Source organism: Myripristis murdjan, chromosome 3 (genome assembly GCF_902150065.1).
Source record: "Myripristis murdjan chromosome 3, fMyrMur1.1, whole genome shotgun sequence".
Taxonomy (NCBI): domain Eukaryota; kingdom Metazoa; phylum Chordata; class Actinopteri; order Holocentriformes; family Holocentridae; genus Myripristis; species Myripristis murdjan.
The window spans coordinates 41,930,102-41,957,201 of record NC_043982.1 but is presented as its reverse complement, the minus strand read 5'-3'; the positions used below and the strand labels follow the sequence as shown (position 1 = coordinate 41,957,201).

General features: G+C 40.6%; 1 protein-coding gene across 10 annotated transcripts in view; it reads left to right on the top strand.

Moving 5' to 3' along the window:
- Nucleotides 1-27,100, top strand: part of madd (MAP-kinase activating death domain) — a 65,230-nt gene that overhangs the window by 22,279 nt on the left and 15,851 nt on the right. For 5 of the 10 annotated variants that reach the window (XM_030081397.1, XM_030081366.1, XM_030081382.1 and 2 more), the window contains exons 8-24: nucleotides 3,104-3,276; nucleotides 3,462-3,697; nucleotides 3,812-3,968; nucleotides 4,169-4,272; nucleotides 7,118-7,323; nucleotides 7,903-8,156; nucleotides 8,332-8,471; nucleotides 8,972-9,073; nucleotides 17,413-17,521; nucleotides 17,749-17,935; nucleotides 19,530-19,680; nucleotides 20,110-20,313; nucleotides 21,648-21,698; nucleotides 23,949-24,052; nucleotides 24,702-24,785; nucleotides 25,667-25,825; nucleotides 26,555-26,675. In XM_030081397.1, the coding sequence (XP_029937257.1) occupies nucleotides 3,104-3,276; nucleotides 3,462-3,697; nucleotides 3,812-3,968; nucleotides 4,169-4,272; nucleotides 7,118-7,323; nucleotides 7,903-8,156; nucleotides 8,332-8,471; nucleotides 8,972-9,073; nucleotides 17,413-17,521; nucleotides 17,749-17,935; nucleotides 19,530-19,680; nucleotides 20,110-20,313; nucleotides 21,648-21,698; nucleotides 23,949-24,052; nucleotides 24,702-24,785; nucleotides 25,667-25,825; nucleotides 26,555-26,675 (2,542 nt within the window). Of the gene's footprint in view, nucleotides 1-1,765; nucleotides 1,823-3,103; nucleotides 3,277-3,461; nucleotides 3,698-3,811; nucleotides 3,969-4,168; nucleotides 4,273-7,108; nucleotides 7,324-7,902; nucleotides 8,157-8,331; nucleotides 8,472-8,971; nucleotides 9,074-11,185; nucleotides 11,204-17,412; nucleotides 17,522-17,748; nucleotides 17,936-19,529; nucleotides 19,681-20,109; nucleotides 20,314-21,647; nucleotides 21,699-23,948; nucleotides 24,053-24,701; nucleotides 24,786-25,666; nucleotides 25,826-26,554; nucleotides 26,676-27,100 lie in introns of all 10 variants that reach the window. The other 5 variants (XM_030081345.1, XM_030081339.1, XM_030081332.1 and 2 more) reach the window with 4 other exon arrangements.

The following is a 27,100-nucleotide window of genomic DNA, read 5'->3' as shown; positions in this document are numbered from 1 at the left end:
TACTTCAGTTATTTGGAGCCACTTCAGTCTCGTAGAATCCAATATGGAACAAGAAAAAAATACTGTGCAAAATATGTTGCATGGTCGAGTCCATACCCTAAGGAAACGAGACAGATTTATTGAACCACTTATAAGGTTACCATAATGATAATAAGGACTGTTAAAAAGGACCAGTTCCTTAAATAATAGAAAGCATAAGTTCCCAAATTCAAGTAATCGTGAGCTCAGTATTGACCAAATTAATGATGATTTTAATTTTTGCCATAGTTGTGCAGCCCTATCCGTTTCTCTGGTTTCAGTAACTCGGTGGTGGTACGGACTACTTGTTTTCAGTTTGAAAACCTGCATCAAACAGTCAGGCATTCAGCATACAAACAAACTATAGTGGGATGAATTAGGTAATATCTTTTTATAATGCCCTGCATCACTTCTCAAAAAGTATGACGGTGAGTATTATGGATACTCTGCACAGCGAAGATCACAGGCTCATGAATCATGAAGTTGTGCAGAGGTACAAATGCCTATAAAGCCGTAGTACTAGAGAAATATAACTTTACAAATCACAGACTTTTACACATTTCCTCGTCAATTCTGAAAAAAAGCTTGTTTTAAATGATTGCATACATTTAGATGATTATGCTTTGAATCAGAGCCGGTTCAGTAGTTGTTTGTGATCAGCAGCCCTGTCCCAGCCCTGTGTGCGTATGTGTGATTGAGAGGCTGGTGTGTAGGCGTGTGCAAAGCCTCGGTTTAGCAGTTGCAGTATATCTGGAAACAAGCACCATATTGATACAGTGCCTGTGAATGGAAAAATGTCACTGAAGACGGGTAACTGATGGTAAACCACAGAATATCTTGAGACTGAAATGCCAAAGCAGAATGCTGCGGATGTGAGAGTCACTGGAAATACTTGCACTTAATGCTACACAACAGATTTGACTTTTAGCTACCCAACATTTATTGATTTTGCTAAACTAAATTGGTCTGAACATGCAAGTATTTGGATATACAGTAGACTCTTTAAGTTTGCAAGTATTTTGTTATTTATTTTTCTCTCTGCTGTTTTATATTTGTCATCACCATCCCATGGTAACCACTGGTTTGTCCCTGCTGGTCACCATGGATGGGTGTTAGTGTCTTTCAGTGGCTGAATTTTATAGATTGGCCCCATTACTGTTTTGTTGTTGCATTGTCTGTGTATTTTTCCTCAGTGTTTCATACAGTAGCATCATAATCACCTGGGTTCTCTCTCTTTCTCTCTCTCTCTTTCTCTCTCTCTCACACTCTCTCTTGCTCTCTTTCTCTTTCACTTGCATCCTTCCTTGCTCTATTGGCCATCCATCAGTTTTCCAAACAAAGCAACAAAAATGTGTCTTTTCTTCTCTCCTCTCTTCAGTGAATTCTTGGAGTTGGCAAAAAAGGAAGTGATGAGAACGCAAGACAAGCTTACCAGGCTTTTTTGTAGCCTATTTATTTAGCGTTTTAATTTGCACAAATAAATTAGAACAGCCTCAGCATATATTTTTTTCATGACATTGGATGAGCTGTCACTGTCATTAAGATGTCCTCAGAATACACTACAGCTTTGTTTGCTGTCAGCAAAAAAATGGGGATATGGAAGTACTGATGAAAGGAGAAAATGAAAAGAAAGGAAAGGGTCGTGGTCTTGACCCTTCCGTCACTTGTTGTTCCAGTGTCACTCATGAAATTATCATCCCAGGCTTTCCTGTGATTCTCCTCGCATCTCTCTTATCCCCCTTCCTAGTGTCTGGTTAGGTTGACCGTGATCACCCAAAAGCAGATCTTCTCCTCAGACAATAAGGTTCCTCATCTCTCCTCCTGTGGAATGTGTAATGCCCCTGCACGGATATATACTCTGTCTCACATGATTTTGCTTGTTACTACTAAGTTACTTCCCTGTTCTCAAGACTTGTCCAAAATGCATAACATTGGCAAATAATGATGAAGTAGCCCGGTTTTATGGACCCTGCTTAGCTCTGGCTTGAGCATGACTGAATGTGCGTGCATCTATCTTGGCATCAGTGAGTGTTCTTGTAACCCAAACAAGATATGATGAAGCTAATCACTTTGACAAAGTTAACATTCATCCAGTTCCAGCCACTAAATGTTTCATCTTGCTAAGCGAAAACATTGACTCAAAAGTCTGCAGCAGTTCCCTTAAAGCAAGCCATGTAATAGTTACTGACTTCCCCTCTGCTCCTCCTCCTCCAAAAAAAATGGCACTCCCACAGCAGGCATCAACATGCACAGAACTAATACTGAAAATTTTAGATAGGAAATCTAAGTTTGTGTTTAATATATCATTTGGCAAGAGGAAGCGGTCTTAATTCAGTGGTTCTCAAATCAGGGTGCCTTTGATAAACCACATTTTATCTTCAGTATTCCCTCTGAGTTTCCCAAAGGTGTCAAATGTGTGTGTTTGTGGTTTAAATCTGCTGCCATGGTCATCGAGCACAGACGTTTCTTCACTATGACCGAGAAGCCAAGAGGAAAAAAAAACAAAAAAATAAATAAAATAAAATGGATTTGTGGTTGAAACGTAGTAGCGATACAGCTGAAAACAAGAAGAAAGACGAGAAAAAGAAACAAAAACAGAACCGACAAAATATCATCAGTATCAGGTTGTTGTTTCAGAGCTGGGTTGGACCTCTTTATTGGATTTTTTTCCTCCGGTCAGGGGGCACTTGGCTGACAAAAAGTATTTCAGAGGTGGTACATTATGGAGAGACATTTGAGAACCACTGTGTTAATTAACCATTCTTCCTCTCACTTGACGCTAGCACTGTTCTGTTTTACTCTGTTGGGTGGCTTAGCGGTCAGAGACACTGCCCCTTAACTTGATTATCTGGGACCAAGCCACTGTGCGGGAAGTCAGCGGTCCCGCTAAAGTGTCCTTGAGTGAGACAGGCTGCTTTTCTGCAGCTGACTCTGTGCTCACTGTCGGACTCAATAAAATATAACAGCTGATAATATTATTAACTACTGTTGATGCCAGAAATGGGAGTGGTCCATCATGGCGCTGTTGTTTTCTCTTGAGCTCCACTGCTATGTTTTAAAATCGTGTCATCTGCACCTGTTCTAGGCCTTGGCCAGTATGAGCTTGAACACCCAGCCGATCCTGAACCTGGAGAAGTTCCAGGAAGGCCAGGAGTTGCCTCTGCTTCCCCCTGGACGAGACAAAGCTTCCCCGTCCTCCACAGAATTTAACCCCCTCATTTATGGAAATGACGTAGATTCTGTGGATGTAGCCACTAGGCAAGCCTTGAATATCTCTTTCCACTGTCCATTGAGCAAATTACCTTTTATTTGTGTAAGATGTTAAAGCACTGTGAATGATCAAGTGAAAGTGTAGTGGAATGACATTGTACATGGTACACACTGTCAGTTTCCGAAGTAAAAGTATTATTAAACTTAAACTTAAATCCTCCATTCTTCTACAGGGTTGCCATGGTAAGGTTCTTCAACTCTGCAAATGTCCTCCAGGGGTTCCAGATGCACACTCGCACATTACGCCTGTTCCCTCGGCCTGTTGTGGCCTTCCAGGCGTCATCTTTTCTTGCATCTCGACCCCGGCGCTCTGGCTTTGCAGATAAACTCTCTCACACCCAGGCAGTGGAGTTTTATGGAGAGTGGGCTCTCAATCCCAGCAACCTAGCCTTTCAAAGGATACACAACAGTAAGACTCTGTACAAGATAAACGACAGCTGGTGTTATTTTCTCAATTTGCATCGAGAATTGAGCATGTAGTGAGCGTGTTATGTAAGTTAACATTTTGTTGCTTCTGTTTCAGATGTTTATGACCCCTCCTTAATTGGAGACAAGCCCAAGTGGTATGCTCACCAGCTGCAGCCGGTGGTTTACCGCGTGTACGACGGAAGCTCCCAGCTGGTTGAGGCCATGGCTGGTCCTTTGGAGGATGATGGCAATGACTCTGACCCCACAGACAGGTAAGAGCCAGCGATTGCATCTTTAACAAATCAACTTGGGAACTATGGATCTGTTTCAGCATTCCCTCGGTATTCATGAACCGCTTAATTCAATTCATCCTGCACTGCAGAATTGAGTTTGAGGTTTATGTGTCCAATTAGTTGCAGTTGGTAGTTTCAGTTAGCGGGCCTTTGGTAATAATAAATTTAATTTGCTGCAGTGGCAGTGACAGTGAAGCATATGATGACTCCAGCTCTTCCTACTCCTCGCTTGGAGACCTTGTGAGTGAGATGATCCAAGGAGACATCCAGGGAGACACGCCAAGTAAGTTGCACAGCTGCACAACATGCAGTGAAAAATAATATTCTCAGTTTGACATAAGAGGGAAAATGCAGTGTTTAAATAGAAAGGCATCAAATACATTATTTCTTTGCAGCTTTGCAATTTTGTTGATGGTTAATGGTTGCTTTAGGAAATTTTCTCCATTGTCTTCCAAAGGAGAAATTTCATTTGAACTCTCTTGCACACAGTAAAACTTACCACATCGTATATGTGCACAAGAAATGTATGCAGTGTAATATGTTTAATGTGTTAAATTTTAGTAAATGCAGTGGCTAAACACAAATAATAGAATGGCTAGAACAGGTAAGTTTAGAAAATTACATCACTTTACTGTAATTCAGCTTTTAAAACCAGGAAAAGACAAAACTTATGTTGCATCATGATATTATGATATCCAGTCAAATCACGATATCGTTGTAATATCAATTATATAGCCCAGCCCTACACTACACATGACTGAATGAATAAACGTATAATTGCACATTGAGCATAACGGACAAAACACAAAATAAGCATGAATGAAAAAATTATACAAATCATTTAAAACCCATTAATTATTAAAACTCACAGAGAAGTCACAGAGAATAACCTCTAGTCTGCAAAGTGCAATAAAATGTCAAAATCTCATGTTAAGCAGCTGAATGCTTTTGGCCAAATGAGATAAAGCCTCTTTTCAAGTACACATCCTGGGCATGGTTTACTGGCACCCTGAGGGTAAAACTTCATCCTCAGAGTATACAGTAAGTGGAGTGAGGAATCTGCTTTGACGTTACGCTCTAGTCTCATGCTGTCCTGGTAGATATGTTGGCAGCACTGGACAGTTGCCCTCCAGTTATCATGTCCTGAGGTACAACAGCATTGTCCAGTTTGCTCTTGGTTTGTACAAACAATGCACTCAATATGATTCTTTCCACATTATAACCCCCTTTTTTTAGTGTTGGCATCCCACGCCAGCTTACTATCAATAGTACTACTCAGGTACTTGTACTACTGCACAGTTTCAGTGGTTGTATCATTCAGTACTACAGGGGACAGTGAGGCATTCCCTCATGAGTCATTTCTTTAGTTTTCTGTATGTTTGGCACTATTTTGTTACTTTAACACCAATTATAAAAGTGGTTAATCTCAATGGTTTAACTGGTCTTATCATTAGTGAAAAGCCCAACTGAGGCTGAATCATGTACAGTTCCCACAATGACTAATATATAATTAGATTAGTCATTTGTGTCAGAATAAAAAGAAAACTGCAAAGGAAAAAGAACACAACCTTGCAGTACCCAGAGCTTAGTGTCTTTGGAGGTGAATGTTCTCCATGGACACGGACAAACTGTAGTCAATTAGTAAGAAAGTTATTGATCCATCTTATCAAGGTATTATTTACACTCATGTCGCCCAGTTTCAATGTCAGTTAATCTGCCTGAATAACACTTAAGAGAACAGAAGAGATGTCAGGAAACGGTATATGTACTTAAGATGATTGGATTTTCAAACATTTAAATGCACAGGTCAGAATAGTTACAGTTGCATCTTCCTCACACTTCTGTGCTCTCTGCAAACTGAAAAGATGCACATTTGATTCACAGATTTATTGCAAATAAACAATGAGCTCAAAACGTTTCATAATTAGTGAGTTCAGTGCTATTGGCCCAAAGTCTAAATCAGAGGAACTTATTTTTGTAGGCAAAGGCATGATTTTGTACATTTTCCATGACGTATGAATTAAGTGATGCTTGATAGAACTTACTAAATAAAAGTCTCAGCTGTTCATAACACTCAGTTTAGGGTTTACTATTTATTTACCTATTCACGTTTGGTTTGGATCACCTTATCTACACAAAATCTAATAAATCAGTTTAGGGTTTACTATTTATTTATTTAATAAATCTTTTATTAGCTTTTGTGTAAGCGCTTCTGCGCGATCATCTGTGTTTGTACATTCAGACCGTCCAGTTCGTACAGTCAAACAGTCAGAACAACCTGACACATACACTTTTGTCATCCCACACTCACACACATCCTGATTTGACTTTCTCAGTTTGTGATTTCTGTTGGAAGGATCATAATACAAGGGGACGGCATATGGTCAAATGCAGCTGTCAGTGGTTTTCTGGTTGCCTTGTAAGTGTTTTTGATATTAATGTAATGCAGATAAGTAGTTTTTTATCCTCTGGTTGCTCATTTAACATATTGACAACAGTGTTGACAGCATGAACGCTAAAGAGCAGCCAATAAAATCACCCAGTTTTGAATGGGTGAGCTAATTTCCCAATCAAGAGGAGAGAGAGCTTCTGGATAGCCTCCAGATCCTCGATGTGATGGTAAACAGTCTCTGCAGCCACTTTAATAATTAGCATCAGGGGGATATAAACCACTAGTTTATGGTGCACAGTCTAAACACACACTACTACCAATCAATTTTCCTGTGACTCAGTGGTCTCTGTGTAGTCGTATTGGTGTCCCAAACCTGCATAATGCAAGACAGTTATTATCAGTTCAAGGTTTCAAAGCATTGGGTTCTTCACTCTAATTTCTGAGAACACTCCCATTTTATGCAGTATTTGTCGAGGGAGGTTGTGCTGTCCCTCTCATTACATACATCCTTCTTTCATCTTGCTTCTTAATGCACATAAAGTAAATCTTTCTGCTGGTGGTACTGCAGGATTTGTCTCTTATAAAAAAGTCAGTAATAATTCATAGGTTCAGGAGCAGAAATCCTGAACCTATGGATTATTACTGACCTGAACCCTGTTTTATTACAAGGCTCATGTTGTCCACATTTTACATGCTAATGTTCGCTTTCTCTTTGCATCCTCAATTGATGCCTTAGACTTGGACCCACCTACCCATGCTGCACTGGGGGACGCAAGCGAGGTTGAGTTCCAAGACTTCCAGGAGTTCAGGGAAGGTCACGGTTCGGAGTGTCCGCCCAGTGGGGACGGAGCTGCTGAACCCTCAGACGGACAGCCCCTCCGCTCAAGCTCCAGCACAACTGCAAGCTCAAGTCCCAGCACAATTATCCAGGGAGTAAACCATGTGTGTGACCGTTCAGATACCCTGACAGAGTCTTGAAGATTGCAAATTTTTACTCAAAAAAAGTCAATGGGCCTCATTCTCCAACTGTTCTCAAGAACAACTTTGTTCTTAAAACCCATTTATGCAGTTTTCAAGCAGATTCTGGCATTCACCAACATTTTCTTATTTGAGATTTGTTCTTAAGTAAGAACAGATGAGACTGGTGCTGTGTTTACCTGCTGTATACTGATTAGGGTTAACTGGCACATGCTTTAAACTTATGATGACAGTGGGATAAGAACACAGGTGTGAACAATGTCAAGAAAAGGTCATGAATCCCATGTAGACTGTTCTTGGAATCTTCCTTAAGAAGAAATTTAAGAAAAAAAATTGGGAAGATATTGGTGAATGAGGCCAAATGTTTTTATTATTATGCTCATTACATCTGGATTGGAATAAAGGATAAAAAGCAGAAATCTGGATTGCTCTTCCATTATTTATCAGACTGACAAGAATAAATTGTTGTCCAAATCTGCAGTTGTATTTGCAGTCCCCATGGAAACTGCAAACTAGTTTACATCTCGTTGTTTTCGCTTCCAGGAGCAGGGGGAACCAGTTGAAATTGAGGCTTCAGCAAGCGCAGCCTTACAGAACCCTGTCCCAGGTCTCGGCACCCAGCCGTTCACCAGATCTACTCCTGATGCTGGTCTGATGGATCCAGCCAGCAAAAAGCAAGAATATGACAACCCATACTTTGAGCCTCAGTATGGCTTCCCCACTGAGGATGACACTGAAGCAGAGGAGCAAGTGGAGTCGTACACTCCTCGATTCAACCAGAATCTCAATGGCAACAAGTGTGTTAAACTTGTTCATCACTTGAAAGAATGCATTCTGTCATTCAAATGTGCTCTCTGACCATTCATTGTCATTGTAGTGACCAAAATCCTTCAGTTTTAAGAGCTTCCCACATTGTATGTACGTGTTTCTATATCTCTAAGGCACCTCTGATACCTTTTGGTCATCTTTCAGGGCACAGCGTCCCTTGCGTCCCAGTAGCCTGAGGCTCCCTGGGGAGTCTGATGGAGAGGGAGACTCGCGCAACAGCTCCCCCAACTCCACCATCTCCAACAACAGCAACGACGGCTTCGGAGGCCTCATGTCATTTGCTAGTAAGTAGTTTTTTTTGTAGCTGAAGTTTCCACTGGGTCAAGATCTTTCCAGTTCATTCCTCCACGTGCAGCATGAAGATGTTATCAGATTTGTCAATATATGTAAAGTGGTTATTATACAGATTCATAATCTTAGAGAAACAATTACCAGACCCAACACAGGCATTTTCAGGAGATTATCTCATCTCCTTAGAAGTTCCTCTTCTCATTATTATTTATCTTTTTGTATTCTTTTAAATTGTGTCTTTTCCCTTTTTTTCTTTGAAAATGGCTCACTAAATGTTTTTTTTTTTTTTCAGGATGTCTGTTAGCCAAACCTGCTATGTTTCTGATTCAAAGACTTAATGTGCTTTGCCCGTTGGTAGCCTCCACATAAATTGGAGATGTAAAGAGTTAATAATGTTAAATTATGTTATCTTTTGGTTTTGGTTGAACATTTTGATTGTCATTTTCATTTTTGATTACTGTGAGTGATTAAACTGCTCTCACTTTTGCTACAGGCAATCTTTATAAGAACCATGGCACCAGTTTCAGTCTGTCAAACCTTGCTATTCCCAACAAAGCAGCGAGGGAGAAGTCCACGCCTTTCCCAAGTCTTAAAGGTACAATAATTGTGCTCGCTTTTAGTCCATCTCTTTTATGTATCTCAGGTCTATGAAACTGATGTTTCTGTTGTCTCATTCTCTAGCCCTTTGGGTCCAGTATGGGTTTAGAGTGAATGGGGTCATAAGAAATAGACTTTGTAGTTGGGAGGAACAGGTGCAATAAGAGTAAAGAATAGGGACACAGTGTCATTTTCTTCAAAAACTTTATTTTTCTGACCCAGCCATTTTGTGTTATTATTTATTTATTTGCACTTTTGCCTTTATGGCTGCCATTGTTCTTTCAGAAATTTTGTTCTACACCTTCCTTATGTGTATTTATGTTAAAGCTGAATACAGAATCATTAACATTAGTCTTAGGCCATCAGTCTGCATGAATTAATATGCCGTTTTGAAACTTAAATGATTAAAGAGTATCAAAATAGTTATATCCATATCGTCCCCATTACTTAAACCCAAAAAGGTCTGAACTGTTAAAGATAACAAATTTTCCTCCTCTAAACAGCATAGCTCTCTACTTTCAGTTTTCAGTTTTAGCATTCTTTTTCAAAATCTTTACTTTCTTTCCTTGTCTTTATTTTTTTCTCTCAATTATTTTCTTCACGTAAAAGAATATTTTAATTTTGATATTGAGGAGGAAATGGAGCAAGCAGGTTTGTAGAACTGTTTCTTCTGTAGCCTGACTTTCTTCCCCCTGGGTTGCCAAATTGATATGGCACTATTTTAAAGGAGGATATTGAGGATATGTCAATTTAGTTTTTTTTTCTCTCATGTCCTGAGTCTTAAAGGGAAAATCCACTCAAAAACAGACTTCACATATGTTATTACTATGATCTTGTACATCTCAGCCTTTATTTGTGAAGACAAGCATGTCCCCAGGTTCAGTTTCCCACAGGTCAGCAGCTTTTTCGCTGAAGAAGCTGCTGACCTGTGGGTGTGAGGGTGTTAAGAGTTCAGATCACTTTCGCGGTCAACTGTGACACTCCAAATGCCCCAAGTTCTTTAAAATGTGGTTTGTTCCCCATCCAAGAATATAGTGGCACTTTTATATAGGAGTGAGAATGTTATCTAAACCAACTATAGGAAACCAGCCAAAATGCAAGTTTTTTTTATAGATAAAGAATTTACACGTTTGGAAGCCTAGCATGACAAAATATTTAGCTATTACCTAGCTCATGGTCAGAACTTTTGTTTGTTTGGTTTTATTTTATTTTGTTTTGTTTTGTTTTACCAAAATCTGTAACATCCTCTGTCTCTGATGATAGTTTGCCAAAACTCCTTGTCAGAAAACAAGCTATTTGCGATCACACTGGATTTTTGTTCACAAGCCCGCATTTCCTTAGTAACTGGGTAGTGTGAATCTATACAAACCGAATACAAATATAATTTGTTTGCACTTAATGATTGCTGCTTAAGTCCAGCAAGTACAATAAACAGACCACTAGAAATGGATTACCTCATAAGCATAGTGAGTGTATGTTTAATGTTTTGAATCATATGTGCAATGAAATATTACATTTGAAAACATTAAATCATTAAACAACGCTGATGGGAAATGCCAGGTTTGATTGCGAGCTTAACGCTTCACAGCACTTGAAATGAATGTAAAACAAAAAAGTACTTACGCAGCTTTGAGTTTACCTGTTTTGGCTGCCAAAATCGAATCAATACATGGCAAGGCCTCATCCCAGAACCAGGCAAGAGAGCCAAAAGTCTCTTAATGATATTGAGGACATAAATACTGGGACTGCTCCATTGATGGTGAGAGGGAGACTTGTATATAGCACCCCTTTTTAAATGAATATGAGCATATAATAGATAATATTTCAGTTTCCTATTTTTTTTTGCTTAGGAATAGAGCGTGCGAATAGAGTTATAATGTTGGCTGATATTGGTGACATTACTTAAGATTACAGGACTAATCTGTGAATTCTGTTTAGGTTAGATTTTCACTTTAGTGTCCACACCTGAATGTTACAGGGACACACTGAGAGAGAAAAAAAAAAAGATGAAGCATGGTGTTGTGTACTCAATAGCTCCACTCCCATGTGGAATAGCTGCCATAATGTTCTGTTCCTTTTGATTTTGATGTGTTTTGTCTTTGTCGTTCAGATGACCCTGACAGCCCGGGTATGTTATGTCTGGTGTGATAGTTTGTTTTGCCCCCCCCCCCCCCCTACAACTAGACGTTTTTGACCTTGAAATGACCTGCACCTATCTTACACCCTCTCTCTGAGCCTAGAACTAAGATAGAAGATATACCTTTTATTTTCATTCACATATATCCATACCCTCTCCTCCCCGTTCCTTTGCCATTCCCCTTCTGTGTGACTGCTGGGAGTCTTTTTGATGCGCTATGATGCACACATTCATAGTCAACAATTTCTTTGTTCTAACATACAAACTGTTATCTGTGTGGCATCTGCATAGAATGGGGTGTTTTCAGTACTGCAAGATGGATGCTCAATTCCTTTGTATCTGCATTTAATAATAAAAAAAAACCATATATTTTTTTCTTTGAATGACAAAGATTTGTCCTCAGTGAATGGAATTGATTTCCCACCTGCCTCCCTATTCTAATGTGTATTTTGCCTTGCTTGCCGGTTCAATGGCTCTCCACTGTTTAGTGTATTCTTTCCTTTTACAAATAACTCACTATGCCAGCAGTAGTAGCACTGAAACTTTGAAGACAACAAGTTCCCCAATGATGACTGTGAATTTTAATTATGTTCCCTAACATTGTGTGTTTGAAATAAAAATTCTGGTGCTAGCGTTAGCTCATGCACCAGGTTTGGAGAACTAAATCCAGCAAGCTTTTCAGTGACCCAGTTCACACTTGGTTTTAACATCTGTCTCTGGTGAACAGGTTTGAATGGGGGGCGGTTCTTCTTCAAGGTGGTCCAATCATGCAAACCACTTTTGGATGTGTCAGAAACTCATCAGGCCATTTAGCATTGGTGGTGTGAACAATGATGTGTCTCGATGCGTCTTTGACAACACGGGACAACCTCATGGTTGCTTTGTGGAAGGAAGAAACACTTGATAGAGCAGACTGTAGGGAGGGGAATAACCAAGAGCGAGAGGTGCTTTTCTGATGCAGCAATTTAAAACCCAAAGTTAGAGATCTTTTATGTCATTATGAGAAGTGTAAGAATGTTGTTGGACAATCTAGGTAATAAATGGGAAACACTGCAGTATAACATGTAGAAGTGAGGAGGAAGAAAGGATGGGAGGTAGTTGGAGCACAGAGGAATCAAAGCAAGAAAAGATTCTGATGTATCTGAGACGCATTTGAGATTAGATCACCCGAGACGGATGTTTAAACAAAATCTGAACTGGACCAGAGTAGAACTGGACTGAAAGTACTATAAAGAGCCTAGCTTTATGCAGTGTCATTGGTCTAGTCCAGGCTACTTATTGATAGTAAACTCGTACCAGCTATATGCGACTCCCAGTTGGTACCCCTGTTTGGAAAATATTGAACGCAGTGCCACAGGCATGGCGTTAGTCCTCTGTACTAAACAGTTTTAGGGTGATTCCATCATCAATACATATTGTGTGCCTTTCTCTTGTTTCTGTCTGTCCTTTACTTTTCTCTGTTTTTATTTCCTTCTTTAAATTCTGTCTCTGTTCGGCACCATGTTGAGTGTGCATGTCTGTTGTGTTGTGGGCTGATGTTCAGACTGGTTGTGTCTGGGCCGGTGTCCCTCTCTCTGTCCATCTTTTCGCGGCACTAATTCTGGGTTTTGTGTGCAGTATTTGGGCTAAATTCTCTAATGGAGATAATTACAGAGGCCGGCCCGGGGAGCGGAGAAGGTGGGTTCTGCCCTTTTTATTGCGTGAGCTGCATGCTTCTCCAAGCCAGTCAACTACATCTCCCAGCATCCTCCTTTCTCTGTCCTCATTTCAGTCACCTAACATGTATGATACTGTAGAGCACCGAGTCTGTCCTCTTACCATATCACCAATCATAGTGACTGTTGCCCATCTGACTAACGTTTTTATTTCACCCCACTGTCACCACCTACTTTGTACAACTGGTGTTCACAATCATGTAGAATCAGCAGTTACTAGCATTATGCTAATGTTGAGCCCTAGCTGGTAAAACCCTTTCAGTTTCAGTAAACACATTTACCTTTAGTCTTGCAGATATGGCATCAAAAACCACTGAAACAGCTATTTATAATCAGAAATACAGCCTACAAGATAAATCATGGCATCTCATACACTCTGAAATATCTTGGCTGGTTTATAACACGCTTTAATATTTCATGACAACAGAAAAAAAGCAAAGCAGTAGCACTGTCTTTCCTCAGGCTATCGCTATTTTTGTTGGCATAATCATGAACAGTAGAGCAGTATTGAAAAGTAAAAGCTTCTTTCCAGGAAGACATGAAGACAAGAGTACATCTTGCACTGCATAACTTATGGAGTACTTCATTAAAGGGATATGGACCTTGCTTAGTAATTGACCTCTAAATTAGTTCTCTTGCAAAACATAATTTGGAAGTGTGCCTTCATGGATATTGTAGCGATGACACTTTAATATTAATTATATTTAGTTATATTATTAGGGTTCTGTTGGTAGATCTTTTCTGCAACTGACCTATCTATGGAGTAATTGCAGTTTCTGTGTGCTTGTGTTACCTGATAAGATTAGGAGTTATGCCAGTGGATGCATGTCCACTCATCAAGTCTGTCTCTCAGATTACAGCACACTGTGGCCTGCCACAGTCAACACAGTAAACATCATGAAAAGGTGGTTAATCAGCCCCCGTTTTTTTTCCATTTGCACATACTTTTGAAAGAAACAGCCATTTGAGCACTTGGAGATCGTGCTGTGACAAAGACGCCACCCCTTGTCTTCCTCTTCTGCCCACATGACCTCAGAAGATAATGTCATAGCAGATGACACCAATGGCCCTTTTCCATTAGTATCTACTCTACTCGACTCGACTCGGCTCGACTCTACTCGGCTCGACTTTACTCGTCTCGACGCGGTTTAGGTGGTTTTCCATTACAATTGAGTAGCACCTCGCCGTGGGTGGAGTCATCATAGCAAGGCGGCGCACCGTCCAGCTCCCTCTGGATTCTTCCGGCCACCACCAAGCTCAGAAATGTCTCCACGTCTTTATTTGACCGCGGTAGCGGTTTGCTTGCCATTTTCTGACTTTGACAACTTCACTGACGATCAATCCGCACGGCCGCTGTTGCCATTTTTTTTTTTTTTTTAAATGCCGAGTTTTGTTTTCGTGCAGGAGTCGCTCTCGTCACTCCCTGTCCAATCAGTTGCCTGCACGGCGTTTACGTCACATTTTCAGCTCGACTCAGCTCGCTTGGAACCCTGGCTGAGTAGGTCCCAAAATGGGACCTGCTAGCAGGTACTACCACCTAATGGAAAAGCTCTTAAACCGAGTAGAGTCGAGCCGAGTCAAGCTGAGTAGGTACTAGTGGAAAAGGGGCACAAGAGTTCTAAGGATGAACTAGACTTGTTAGTGTGTTTCTGAGGACAACCTGGGACCTGGAGTTGGTGCTTTCCAGCAGCTCAGCTCAATGGCAGATGAGAGCCATCTTGAATCCCACACTGAACTAAATATTCAGGCGTCCTGTCTCCCTAATTCTGTAAATTTGAATTCCAGTCTGGCCAGGGCAGTCCAGTTTGAAGTTCGGGTTAATTTTGATGGCACATGGTCTCTTGAGATGCTGCAAAGCTGCCAAGCTCCAAGTTTTGGCTGGGCTGGGTTAGCAGCTGTCTGCTTATTTTTCTAGTCTTGTGTGTTTTGTTTGCTAGCAGGCGGACTTCAGGGTTCCTGCGCAATCTGGAAAAGTATGAAAAGTATGAAAAAGCGGCCCTTCTGCACTTTGGGCATACAGTTTGGCAAATGACAACAGTGGCTGCTCCCTCCAACTGGCCACAAGATGTGCAAATGCAAATTTTCAGACAAGTGGCTAACTAGAGCTGTCGATTAGTTTCTTGATTATTTGATTAGTTGTTTGGTCCATAAAGTGTCAGAAAATGGTGAAAAATGTTGATCGCACTTTCCCACAGCCGAAGGTGGTGTATTCAGATGTATTGTTTGGCCCCAACCAACAAACCACAATCCAAAGATACTTAGTTTACTGTCATAGAGGACTAAAGAAACCACTAAATATTCATGCTTGAGAAACTGGAAACAGAGAATTATGAACCTTTCTTCTTAAAAATGACTGAAAAGGATTAATTGATTATCAAAATAATTGCAACTTAACAGTTGGCAGTTAAATCAATTTTTCCACCAATTGTTGCAGCCCGAATCACTAACTCATCCAGATTACTCAGAATGGTTAGCAAAGGCCCCGAAATGGAAATGGAGATGCGGAAAAGTATGTAGTTTTGACATGGAAAATGTGCAGGTACCTTGTGACTTGGTCTTGCAGTTGCAGTTAAAGCTCTTCTTGGCTCAGTCTTTGGATTTATGCAGATTGGATTGAGGCTTTCAGGACAAACCTTCAAATGTCTACCAACTGGAAAACCTCTAGGCTCTTGTAGCCACCCAGAGAAGCAGAAGTTATAATCTGGGGACTATTCAAGACCCCTGGGCTGCCCCACAAATATTCATGATGGCCCCCTACCAGAGCCCCCATGGGTGGCTGAGACCTTTCTTTGATAGACAAATTCTCAGTCAGACAATGTATTTTGCCATTGTCATGGGTTCAAAAGCTTCTAGCAGCTTTTCTTAAACACTCAGAAGAGCTGCAGGTGCCTTGCCCCCTCCCTGCATGTTTTAACAGAAATAGCTGCATTTTGAGTAGGTCCGAGAGAAACCCTAATGACTGTGTCTGTGTCTTTGGGTTCAGATGGACACCTGCTGATAAATTCTGATTGTGCAATAAAAATGTAGGTGTTGTAAACGCCTCATTTGTTGTCCCCATCACATGCCAGGCAGTAATAATAAATAAAGAGAGCCCATCTTTCTAAGTACCACAATGAACCTGCCTGTTACTACTATCACATCTCATCTTTTTGTTCCGTAGACAAGGGCGCTTCACCCCTGATCTTTTCTGTGCCTGAAAAACGTAATTAGCAAGTGCCAAAATGTAGGACCTCATGGTTGATCTTGCAGCATAGTGAGCAGGGACTGCACCCTTTAATTTGCCTTTGATTATTTTGGTTCTCTCTAGTTTGTCTTTTTTTTTTTTTTTTTTTTTTTTTAACTAAATGCACAGAAGTGGCTGCAGCACTCATCGGAGCATAAGGCAGAAGAACCACAGATTTACTTGGTCCTTCTAATGAAGGTGGCGAGAAACAATTCCTGCTCATCAAATTGCTTGAGCTGAACCTTCACTGAGATGTGAAGAAGTGCTTTTGATTGTAAAAAGAATAGGAGGTCTGTGAAGGCACGCTTCCCATACGTAGTGCTTTGTGTTCCTTGACCTCACTGTGTCTAAATATGTAACTTATTATCAGTCCTCTGACAGAGTATTGTTCATTCTGAACTCATTTAGCATTGGCTGCTGCATGCTTGTTTTCAGCCTAGGATTTGACATTTTTTGCCCGATAATCTTTTCATATAAATTGGACTTCCACCTTGAATAATTAGTTATCTTGTTTTTGTGGAGTGACGGAGATTAAACAGACCTGGCTAAATGTACAGATTTGGGACTCTTCAGTGATTTTTAATAAAGGTCACGGACCTGATCTCTGTAATTGGCTCTCACAGATGCACAGAACATCCCTCAGTAGTCAGACTATGCTTTCAAACAATCTAGCTCTACCAAGCCCACAGGAACATTATAGCACAGCTTGTGTAATTTGTCTTTTGTCTTGTCGTTCACTCATCTCTTTATTTTCTTTGTGCATGGTCTCACTGATGTAGTTGCTCTGCAGACTGTCCTCAAACTGACCTCACATCTGTACGCTGCCAATGTGTGATGCCACCACCAACAGTGTCATTTGGACTCCTGTGTGTGTGTGTGTGTGTGCGTGTGTGTGCGTGTGTTTGTAAGCCATGTCCCTGGTTGATCTGTCCTTCACCTCTATTGTATTAGTAACCCTAGCAGCGATATTAGTTTGTATCTCCGCAGCGTAGATCACTTGCAGGTCTGTGTCCTTTTCACAGTGTGGTGTTAATATCTCTCTCTTTCTGTATTTGATGTAGTAGCTTTTGCAAGACTAGTCTGAAGAGCTTTTACCCTTTCTGATTTACAGTGCCTTGTTAAGCAAGTGCCGTTGTGCTCGTCCAGTTCCTTTTTACCAAGTGCTCTCCTGTTTAGTGAGCTAGTGTGCAGTGTGTGTTTTGTATTATCTTGGTTTGCTCTGTGGTGTGTCCAGACACCTCATTGTTTTGGCACTTCCTCAGGCGCACGTGCACCCAGGGCACTTGTGGACCAGAAATCTTCAGTAATCAAGCACAGTCCAACGGTGAAGAGAGAGTCACCCTCTCCTCAGGGTCGTGTCAACAACACCAGGTAATGGATTTGTTCAAATGTTCAATTTTTATCTTGAACTGTGGTGCAAATTTCATTTCATCATAGTATGTTGGTTTGAAAACATATAAACATAGATGGTCAGATTGTGTTTTGTATCACGCTGATGTTTGATTTTTTTTTTTTTTTTTTTTTTTTTTTTTTTTTTTTTTTTGGTTGGTTGGTTTTTTTGCTGGTGTCTGATGAATATTGGGTGTATTTTGATACAGTGAGAACCAGCAGTTCCTAAAGGAAGTAGTGCAGAGTGTTCTGGAGGGCCAAGGAGTCGGCTGGCTCAATATGAAGAAAGTGCGTCGCTTGCTGGAGAACGAGCAGCTGCGTGTCTTTGTGCTGAGCAAACTAAACAGAGCCGTCCAGTCGGAGGAAGACGCCAGACAGGAGATCATACGTGATGTGGTGAGATGCTCATTTTTTCTTTATTCCTGAAAGTACCATGCAAAGAAGCAGACAATATGAATACTTAAAAACACAACATGATGATGATGACTATTGTGGTAGAGTTGCTAAATCTTGCACCAATATCAGTGTTGGTTCAAATCTTAAGACCAGATGTGGCCAGATTTGCCAAATGTAAACGTTTGTTATGATCAGAAATAATGTTTTTTTTTCTTTCGTTTATACGAACAGTTTCATTTTTATTTTCATTGATGAAAATGTTGGAGTTCTAATTTTTGCAAGTGTAGATTGAATGCACAGCACTGGTGAAGTGTCGGTTTTATCTGGTAATTTCATGACTCAGCGTGAAATTGCTTGAGGAAAAATGGAAGGGGGAACCGCACTTGAGGGTAGTGTCAGTACAAATCGGGTATGACATTTCAAACAGGAGACAGCAGCCTCCACCATGCCACACAATCCCTCATGCCAACATAACACTTCTCACTGCATCTTCCTATGATGCTTTCTTCCAGAGATGTTGGCCAAAATTTGAATTTTGACCTCTGAGTGACCTTGACTTTTGACCTAGACACTCCAAAATTTAATTGGCTCATCACCAACCCCCCCGGGGAAGTTTTGTCCAAATCCCTCCATCCCCACATTTTTGAGTTATCTTACTGAAAAACAGAAAAGGGCAAATGCGATTGAGTTTCAGTTTCTTAGTTTTAAACGGATAGTTCTGATTCTTACCAATATAATTGTACTTGTTGCTCTATGTGTAATACATCCACCAATGAGAATAGGAGCTTCAGCCGGATTGTACTTCTCCAAAATTAATGGAGGAGATATAGACTGGAAAACAACATGATTATGAGCGGCGACACAAAGCTGAAAAGCTGTTTTTGAAGGAGGCACAACAACACACGTTTGTTTTGGTTTCACATTCAAGATTTTTTTTCAGTCCCCTGGTGTCCAGAATGGACAAGCTATTTTCTGCCACCATATCACCACAGAGCGGCGCTGCAGTCCCATATTCGAACTACAGGGTTGAATATTTGTATCAGCACACTGTTGTATCTGCACATGTGGTTATTGTGAGTCATAGTCTTACAGCATAAACCTGGCAGTGTATCTCCACAGATGAGAATTCAGTATAAAAAGGACATCATCTGCCCCTGGGGTGCTGTATTTCAGTGCATTGTGCCTTTACACCTCCTGGACAAGGACATTAGATTTCTCTTGAGGGAAGTCAGTTTGTTCTCTGGCCAGCATTATGAAACTGAGTGCCACGGCAGGAAGAACACTGCCATGGAACGAGAAGAGCTCATATGATTTTTTTTTTTTTTTTTTAAATATAATGCAATCCCCTACAAAACTGAGTTATAATTTATTCCTCCTAATCCAGCATCTTTCACCAGTGTGCCACAGGTGCAACACTGCTGTGCTAGCACCTCACATAATTACCAAATCTCTGTTGGTCACATCCAAGTTCATTAGCAGTAAGAACTTGGCCCATGCAAGCAGTCACACCTTGGCAGTCGTGTTCCTTGTTATACTTGTTTTGGTTTTATTTTTTGAAGTCATTGCATGCCTTGTTTATGTGTTTGGCTACCAGGAGGTGAGCAGAAAGGTTTACAAGGGCATGTTGGACATCCTGAAGTGTACAGTCTCCAGCCTGGAGCACTCCTACACTAACGCAGGCCTCGGAGGCATGGCCAGCGTCTTCAGCTTACTGGAAATAGCACGCACTCATTATCAAACCAAAGGTAATAATCAATAACTCACACTAATTTAATGCAGGTATGCAAAAAATGTTGGGTTCTGTTACCTCTATCATTATTATTATTATTATTATTGTTATTTTCATTTTGTTAACTCGTTTTTGAGTCTTGAAAACATTACTGCAGTGTAGCTGTGCTACTAGCATTATTTGCATGTCTTTGGGGGTTTCTACTAAGCTTTAAGCCCTTTTCTACATTTTCTTTCAAGCTGCAGGCTGACTGTAACAAAAGCGCAGCAAAAGATTTTATTGCTTGTCCTAATGTGCTGTAACTGTAAGAATTCAACACTGTTTTCCCTCATTTCTCGACCACCATCACTGCTCTCTCAATTGAAAACTACCTCTGCTTCCCCTTATTGTCTTTTTCTCTCATCTTGATGAATGCTTTCTTTGGCCCATTTTGGTGCCTTGGAAGACCCAGAAAAACGCAAGCGAAGCCCCACAGACAGTGCTGGCAGCCCAGGGAGTAAAGAGAGTCCTTCTGGGCGAATGGAGTCTGCCAGACCTCAGGGCCTTCTCCATGTTCCCCACCTGCAGCTGCCACACCACACATCGGGCAAAGGAGCCCGTCATTTCGATACCCGGAGTCTGAACGAGGAGAACTTTATTGCCTCGATTGGTGTGTACACCACTCCATCCCTGGTTGCATGTGCACTGTGAGAGCCCTTACCCTGCCCCAGCAAGCTCATTGACCTTAATACCCATCATATCTCCCACCATCTAAGAGAAAGCTCCTTATCCTTCTCCTACAGACTCTTGCAGGTGTTGAAATATTCCATGCACTTTGAGTGAAATGCTGGTGGTATTCACTCTGTCTTAAGTTGCAGTTTCTTTCAGTAATCTAAAATAGCTACCTAAATTCAATTTGGCCTTGGTGAAAATGTTGTGCCCAAGGTAAGAGAACTGTAGAAGTGTCTGGAATATTACCCTGTCCTCCAGCGTGGTTTGTGTGTGTTTGTTCCCCTCTTCCTTAAACACCCATGCTCCTGTTTGCCTCTTCCTACTTGGAGTTGCGTTGTTTGCCTGTTAGCATCTTGAATGCATGTTTTTTTTTTTTGTTTTTGTCCTTCTGTACTTAAATCTGCAGTAGTGGGCGAGGGAGACTAGATATGTGCATCGGTAGAGAATCAGTGCTTGTCTGTGCCTTTACTGCAGGTTTTTGCGAGGCGTGCTGTACAAATGGCAGCTCCCTTGGCTCTCAGCATGGAGGGTGGAAGCATCACTCCCCAGTAAACAGTCCCAGTAAACAGACAAATTTCACCTCAACAGGTTGTGTCTGGTGTCTATTGGCTGCCAAAGATCCCACTGACTTGGGAACTTTTCATGAAAATCCTTCTGCCACTCTTAATTTTCGAGAATTGGTGTGGGTCTGTATACAGGGGACAGGGTTAGTCAACCACCCTCACGATACCCTTTCCTACCCTCAACCCTCTCTCCCTTCTTAAAAGATGCACCTTCAATTCTACAGAATGTTTTGAGGCTTGCACCCCGGCTTCTGCAACTGCTCCATTCCACCTGCTGGCTAGTCGGCCTCTCATCCCCATCCCACGCTCTTTTCAGAAGATGCCATCTTTCACGTCCTTGTTCTGGAGAGCCAGACACATGGAATCAATGAAAACTACCATGTGGTCAGAGCCAACCTCATTCTGACATCATGTTGTGGCTCTCCAGGACGACGGGCCAAGAGCTTTCGATGTGTTGTAATGTTACCTTAGCAGCTGTTACTCGCAATGGATCCAGCTTGACAAGTGAAGAGCAGTTTTCTCATTTTGCCTAGACTGAGACGCAGCTATATGCAAACATTACAAAACATCTCCATTTAGTAGTAGCAGATTTTCAATGATTTTGTTTTTTGTTATACGTTTTAATGCTCATCCACCATACATGCCTACTCAACCAGCTCTCTGACTCTCTCTCTGTCTTTCTCTCCTTGCTTGCAATGCATCTTGGTAGAATTGTGGAGCAAGCACCAGGATAAGCAAAAAGCTATGGAAAAACCACAGAGTAAGAGACTTTTCACACACCAAAAAAAAAAAAAAGATTGGGCTATTGCTTAAATGCCAGCTGTTGACGTTTCCACCCCCTTCTCTTCCACCTTTTCAAACCCACCAGTGTTTTTATACATAAACAAAATTCACCTAGTAACAACCATGATATAAAGGATAAAACTTTTAAAGAAATGTTGATACAAAAGTCTTAATGTACAGTATATCCTAATAGTTTAGTTTAATGGATTATGTACTTGTACTAGCAACAGCATCTAAATAAAGAGGGACCAGCTTCAGTTTGCACTAAAGCTAATTAGCTTAAAAGGAAATTTCTTAAATTCTGAGTTAAGATTTTTCTCCTGTTCTAAATTTTTTCTTTGCTGAACATGACACTAAATCAATGACATGCCCCAGTGAGCTGATGATGTAAACTGATGATGGTTGATCCATGCTGTCTCCCTGATAAAGGGCTGTGAGGAGCTGTTTGATCATCACTTTAGTTCCAACCTAAACAACACTTCCTGTCCTGTTTTAATTCTCCAACGTTTTGGGCAAAACGCTCTTTTTCCATCTTACCCAGACTGAGACAAGATGGTCGATTCCATTTTCACCTCTGTACGTCCAGTGGTTCAGTTCCTGTGGTTAGCATCTCTTGTTAGCTTAGCATAAAGACTTGAAGTCTATGGGAGTCATTAGCCTAGCTCCATTAAAGTGAAAAATTATTGTTAAACTCTGAAACTGATCACAGATCACTGTGATAGATGGAAGCATAAATGTGTTCAGCGGTTACAACCAACTAATTAAAACAACTCATTAAAAAAAAAAAAAAATCCAAGATGTGTTTCATTACGCTGTGTGAATAAGACAGGTTCAGATTGTGGTAAGGTTTATTTTTTCACTTTGATGCAGCCAGGGTAATGACTCCCATAGACTTTAAGTCTTTATGCTAAGCTAACACAAAATGCTACTGATAGGAACCGAATCACTGGACGTACAGAGGTGAAAATGGTGTCCAACATCTTGTCTCAGTTTGGGTAAGAGGAAAAAAGATGTATTTTGCCCAAAACGTTGGAATATTCCTTTAAGATGGCAACCAATCCTAACGTCCTTCCTCCTTTGCAAATGATAATTCTTCCAGAAAAATACATCATGTCTTCAACTTTGTAAAAATGAATCGCTAAAAAAAAAAGGCTTACCCTACTCAGTGTTTACGGCTGCAAGCCGAGCAATGCCTTGTAATGTCGTAGCATCTGGAAAACACGTGGTTCCCAAAGTGGGACCCAGAAACCCGGAGGCAAACATGTATGTATGTGTTTTATCCTCTCCACTTTTATCTCTCCACCTACAGTCTAGGCAGTTATTAAATTCTGTTTGATATCAAATGTCGTAGCAGAAAAGTTTACTGATGTGGATATCTGGATATATTTTTTTTTTTTTTGGGGGGGGGGGTCTGTGATGAACAGCAAGAAGATGAACAGCAAGAAGTACCTGCCATATCCTGCTCTGTAACTGCATTTTTTATGGTTTATTTGTAAATGGTGTATTTACAGCTAATATTCCAGAGTGGCTGGTATATTTAAGATTTTATTAGCTGCAAAGAAGTGAAAATTACGATGCAGCAACATCCACCAGCCACCACACCTACCCATTGAAGATGATAAGTAACATGAATAAGCACACAACACCCCTGAAACAGAAAGGTCTCCTTATCTTTACTGTCCATCAGTTTGTCTGCATGCCTAACTGCCTGTGTCTGTCTGTCTTTTTTGTGTAATTTGGGCCACATTTGCAACATTGACACAGATTTATTATTGCGCTCTTGCAGTTTTGTTTTCATCTGTAATTTGTTCCCAGTTTTATTGCACTCTGCTTGCCCCTTTGTCACTTCTCTGTGTGGTCTCTGAAAGTTACTTATATATATAAATACTGAAGTTATGCACCAGATCTGTATTATATACAGAAAATTTAGTAGATATTAAATAGAATACATTTTTATCTCTTTAGATTGTAAATTTCCTCACCCTATATTTTTTTTTACCTAGATACAATAAGATAAAATGATTTCACAAAAAGACAGTTGAAACTGCTTAGTTTTATAGGTGTTGCTAGAATAATGCCGTGTTTGAATAGTGACACCATAGATGAACAGCGTCAGTGTTGCTGCACAGTGGTGGCTTTGAGTCATGCGACTCAAAATAAGGTAAGAAGGCAGTGTGGAGGCGGAGGTGTTTATGACAACGTGGTGACAAGAGCATCTGTCCCGCAGGGTCAGATGGAGCGAAGCAGCAGCGCCCGGAGTTGACTGACACAGAGGAGAAGAAATCACAGATCAGTGCCGACAGCGGCCTCAGCGTTACCTCCGGGTCTCAGGTTTGGTCCTATAAATGTCTGTGTTGCACATTGTCTTTGAAACATGAACTGAGATCTGAAAGAGTGCAGTTTTGAAGCAAAGATAGCAAAGATTACATGGCGTGAAGCAAATAAAAAGTTGACTAGAATCACAGTAGCTCTATCTTGGCTGTATTGGAGAGTCGTCATTGAGAGGAGCCTCACACAGCGATACTCGTCCGATTCTGTCTCCATTTGTCACTTAAACAAAGGAGTCTGGGCTGCTGGGTTCAAACCATTTGGAAAATGGACAGCAGCAGCGGATGTTAGCAAAGAATACATAGCAGGTGATTAGATCATCCATCTACCGTCAGTAACTAACTCATCCAGTCAGACAAACCATGTTTGTAGTGTGAGAGCACCAAGATAAATAAACAGCAGCAACTGTGATGGTGAAAATGAGTGAGCATATTAGTAAGCATATTGCAAACTTGTTGTCATTTGGTATGTAAGTCTTACCATTTCTGTAATACAATTTGTTCTCCTGTTTCTGTTTAGTTTTCGTTTTCAAAAGTGGGGAATAAAAGGGACCTTTTCCTCAGCCTTTGGTCGTATACTCTTTTGCTCTTTAAACTGTTGAGTTTGGCACTCAACTCTTTTCTCTCCATTTGTTCTCTGTTTGGCTTTGCAGAAGAGCGACACAGAGTCTGTAACGAGCTCTGAGCCTCCGGTCCTGACGAGGAGCACCAGCCAGGACTCAGAGGCCAGCACAGTGGTAGGGCACAGCCAACACAGAGATTATACTCCTCATTCTTTGTCTATTACAGCTCCATAGTGCTTTATCACAGATAATATAATCTTCCACTGTGACATTTCTGCCCTACAGAATTGTAATTCCTCACTGTGAGTGCTTTTCCTCCGATATCTCTAATGATGATAAGGAAAATAAATAAACATGAGTGTGTTCCGGTGACATTTTTAGCGGTGCTGTATGGACTGATAGCACTTTCCCTTTGTGGAGGGTGCTATTTGCTAGTATTACTATGTTAGGTTATGGATTATGAGTTGCATATAGGAGCCGTATCCGTATGGATCTGTAATGCTTTTAAATATGCAATTTACTTTTTAAAAAAAAAAAAAAAAAAAAAAAAAAGGAGCAGAAATATTTTTTCGGAATAGAATTAGTGACCACAAATATGAATACCACAGGCTGTCTCGTTAATCAGATGGTCAAGTGACAGAAAGTGAATTGATTATAAAACTCTGATAACTGTTTTAGGAATTTATGAAGGTAAAAATCCTTAACATTCCTGATTACAGCTTCATGATGATTCTAAGAAAAATCTTACTTTTTTCTGTGCATGATCATTATGCAATTTTTTTTTTTTTTTTTTTGGCTTGCTGTTCAGACTATGGAAGCAATTTGCAACATCACATTGGGCTCTGCTAATTTCTCATGAGCATTTGGCATTATTTTTGATAAGTTACAGACTTACAGACTGTCTTATATACAGACTATGATTGATTATATAAATGAAACAATTATTGAACTGAAAAATAATCTTTGGTTGCAGTTGTAATATAAACCCAACACTACCTATAACATGTCATGTATTTATTTTGTGTTCTTATACCATGATATCTGACTTTTTGTAGATAAGCAATAGCTCTGGAGAGACACTGGGAGCAGACAGCGACCTGAGCAGCACAGCAGGAGACGGGCTGGGTGGGCGACATGCGCCTCACCTGGCCCAGTCCAGAGGAACGCTCTCCGACAGCGAGATCGAGACCAATCCAGCCACCAGCTCCGTGTTTGTGAGTTTACCGATCATTTGAACTGAAATATCATCAGTCAGGGCTGGGCAGCTCACAGTCAATTTACAGATGAATGTTTAAAACCCCTCACCGACTTAATTGTGCTTTTGTTGGTAAAAGCTTTCCCCATTTCTTGAGTTTGTGAGCTGCCCTCTTCAAAAAACAAAAAAACAAAAAAACATTAATCTCTTTAGTGATGTGCCTCCAGCTTCTCTCGCCTTCATTTAGTCAAATCAAAGCAGGATGGTAACGTGAGCACCAACACACACCTGACTGATAAAGGTACAAAAGATGCACTGGTGTCTAAAATAATAATAATTTCCAGTCCTCAGCCAAAGAGAGCAGTGAAGCTGAAAGCTGGTCCACTGGAGTTCCTCCCACAGACACACACTTGTATAACACGTGTAACAGCACAAAGGACTATATTGGCCTGAACGTATGAGGAGGATACGTTGTGTTGCTGTAAAGACCCACGAGACAAATTTGTAATTTGTGATATTGGGCTATACAAATAAAATTGACTTGACTTGACTTTGGCAAGTCAATAGTACTAATACTCTTGATTTGTACAGCACCTTTAAAAACAGACAGTAATTTGGCGAAAACTCCTAGGTACTAAAATTTTTCAGGAAAACTGTTTTGGCCGAAGCTCCTACACTCGTCATGTCATGAACATTTTAGCAGTTCTCGCGGTCAGCTTGAAAACATTTGCTTGTCCTCGTTCGACAGGGGAAAACCCACAAGCTGAAAGCTGGTGCAAAAGAGCCGATGATGGCGATGGCGAAGGGCCCTCCTGCCCAGCCCATGGAGGACATCAGCATGAGGATCTACCTCTGTGAAGGCCTGCTGGGTATGATCCACTCTGTGCTGCAGACAGCAGTGAACAGGCACAGCTGCACTCACACTGATATTGCAGGATTAACTTTAAATCCCATACTCCTTTAGAAAAAAAGTTGCATGTTGTGATTGCCACCAGTGAAGATTTTTTTTTTTTTTTAGGCTGTAAACACTATAAATCATTAATAAACGATTTTAAACAAGTTATAACACAGTTTTCATACATCGACGCAGGCTCACTATTTGGCAAGATCAAGTAAAGTAAGCTAAGCCACTTGCAAGATCTGAGATTTAACAGAATGGATGCAGTGCAGTAGTAACTTGATCTTGCCAAAAAGTGAGCCTCCATCAGTGTATGAAAACTGTTATAACTTTTTTATTATTATTATTAATGATTTGCAAAGTCCTAAGTAGTAACCCGATATAAGTAAACCATTC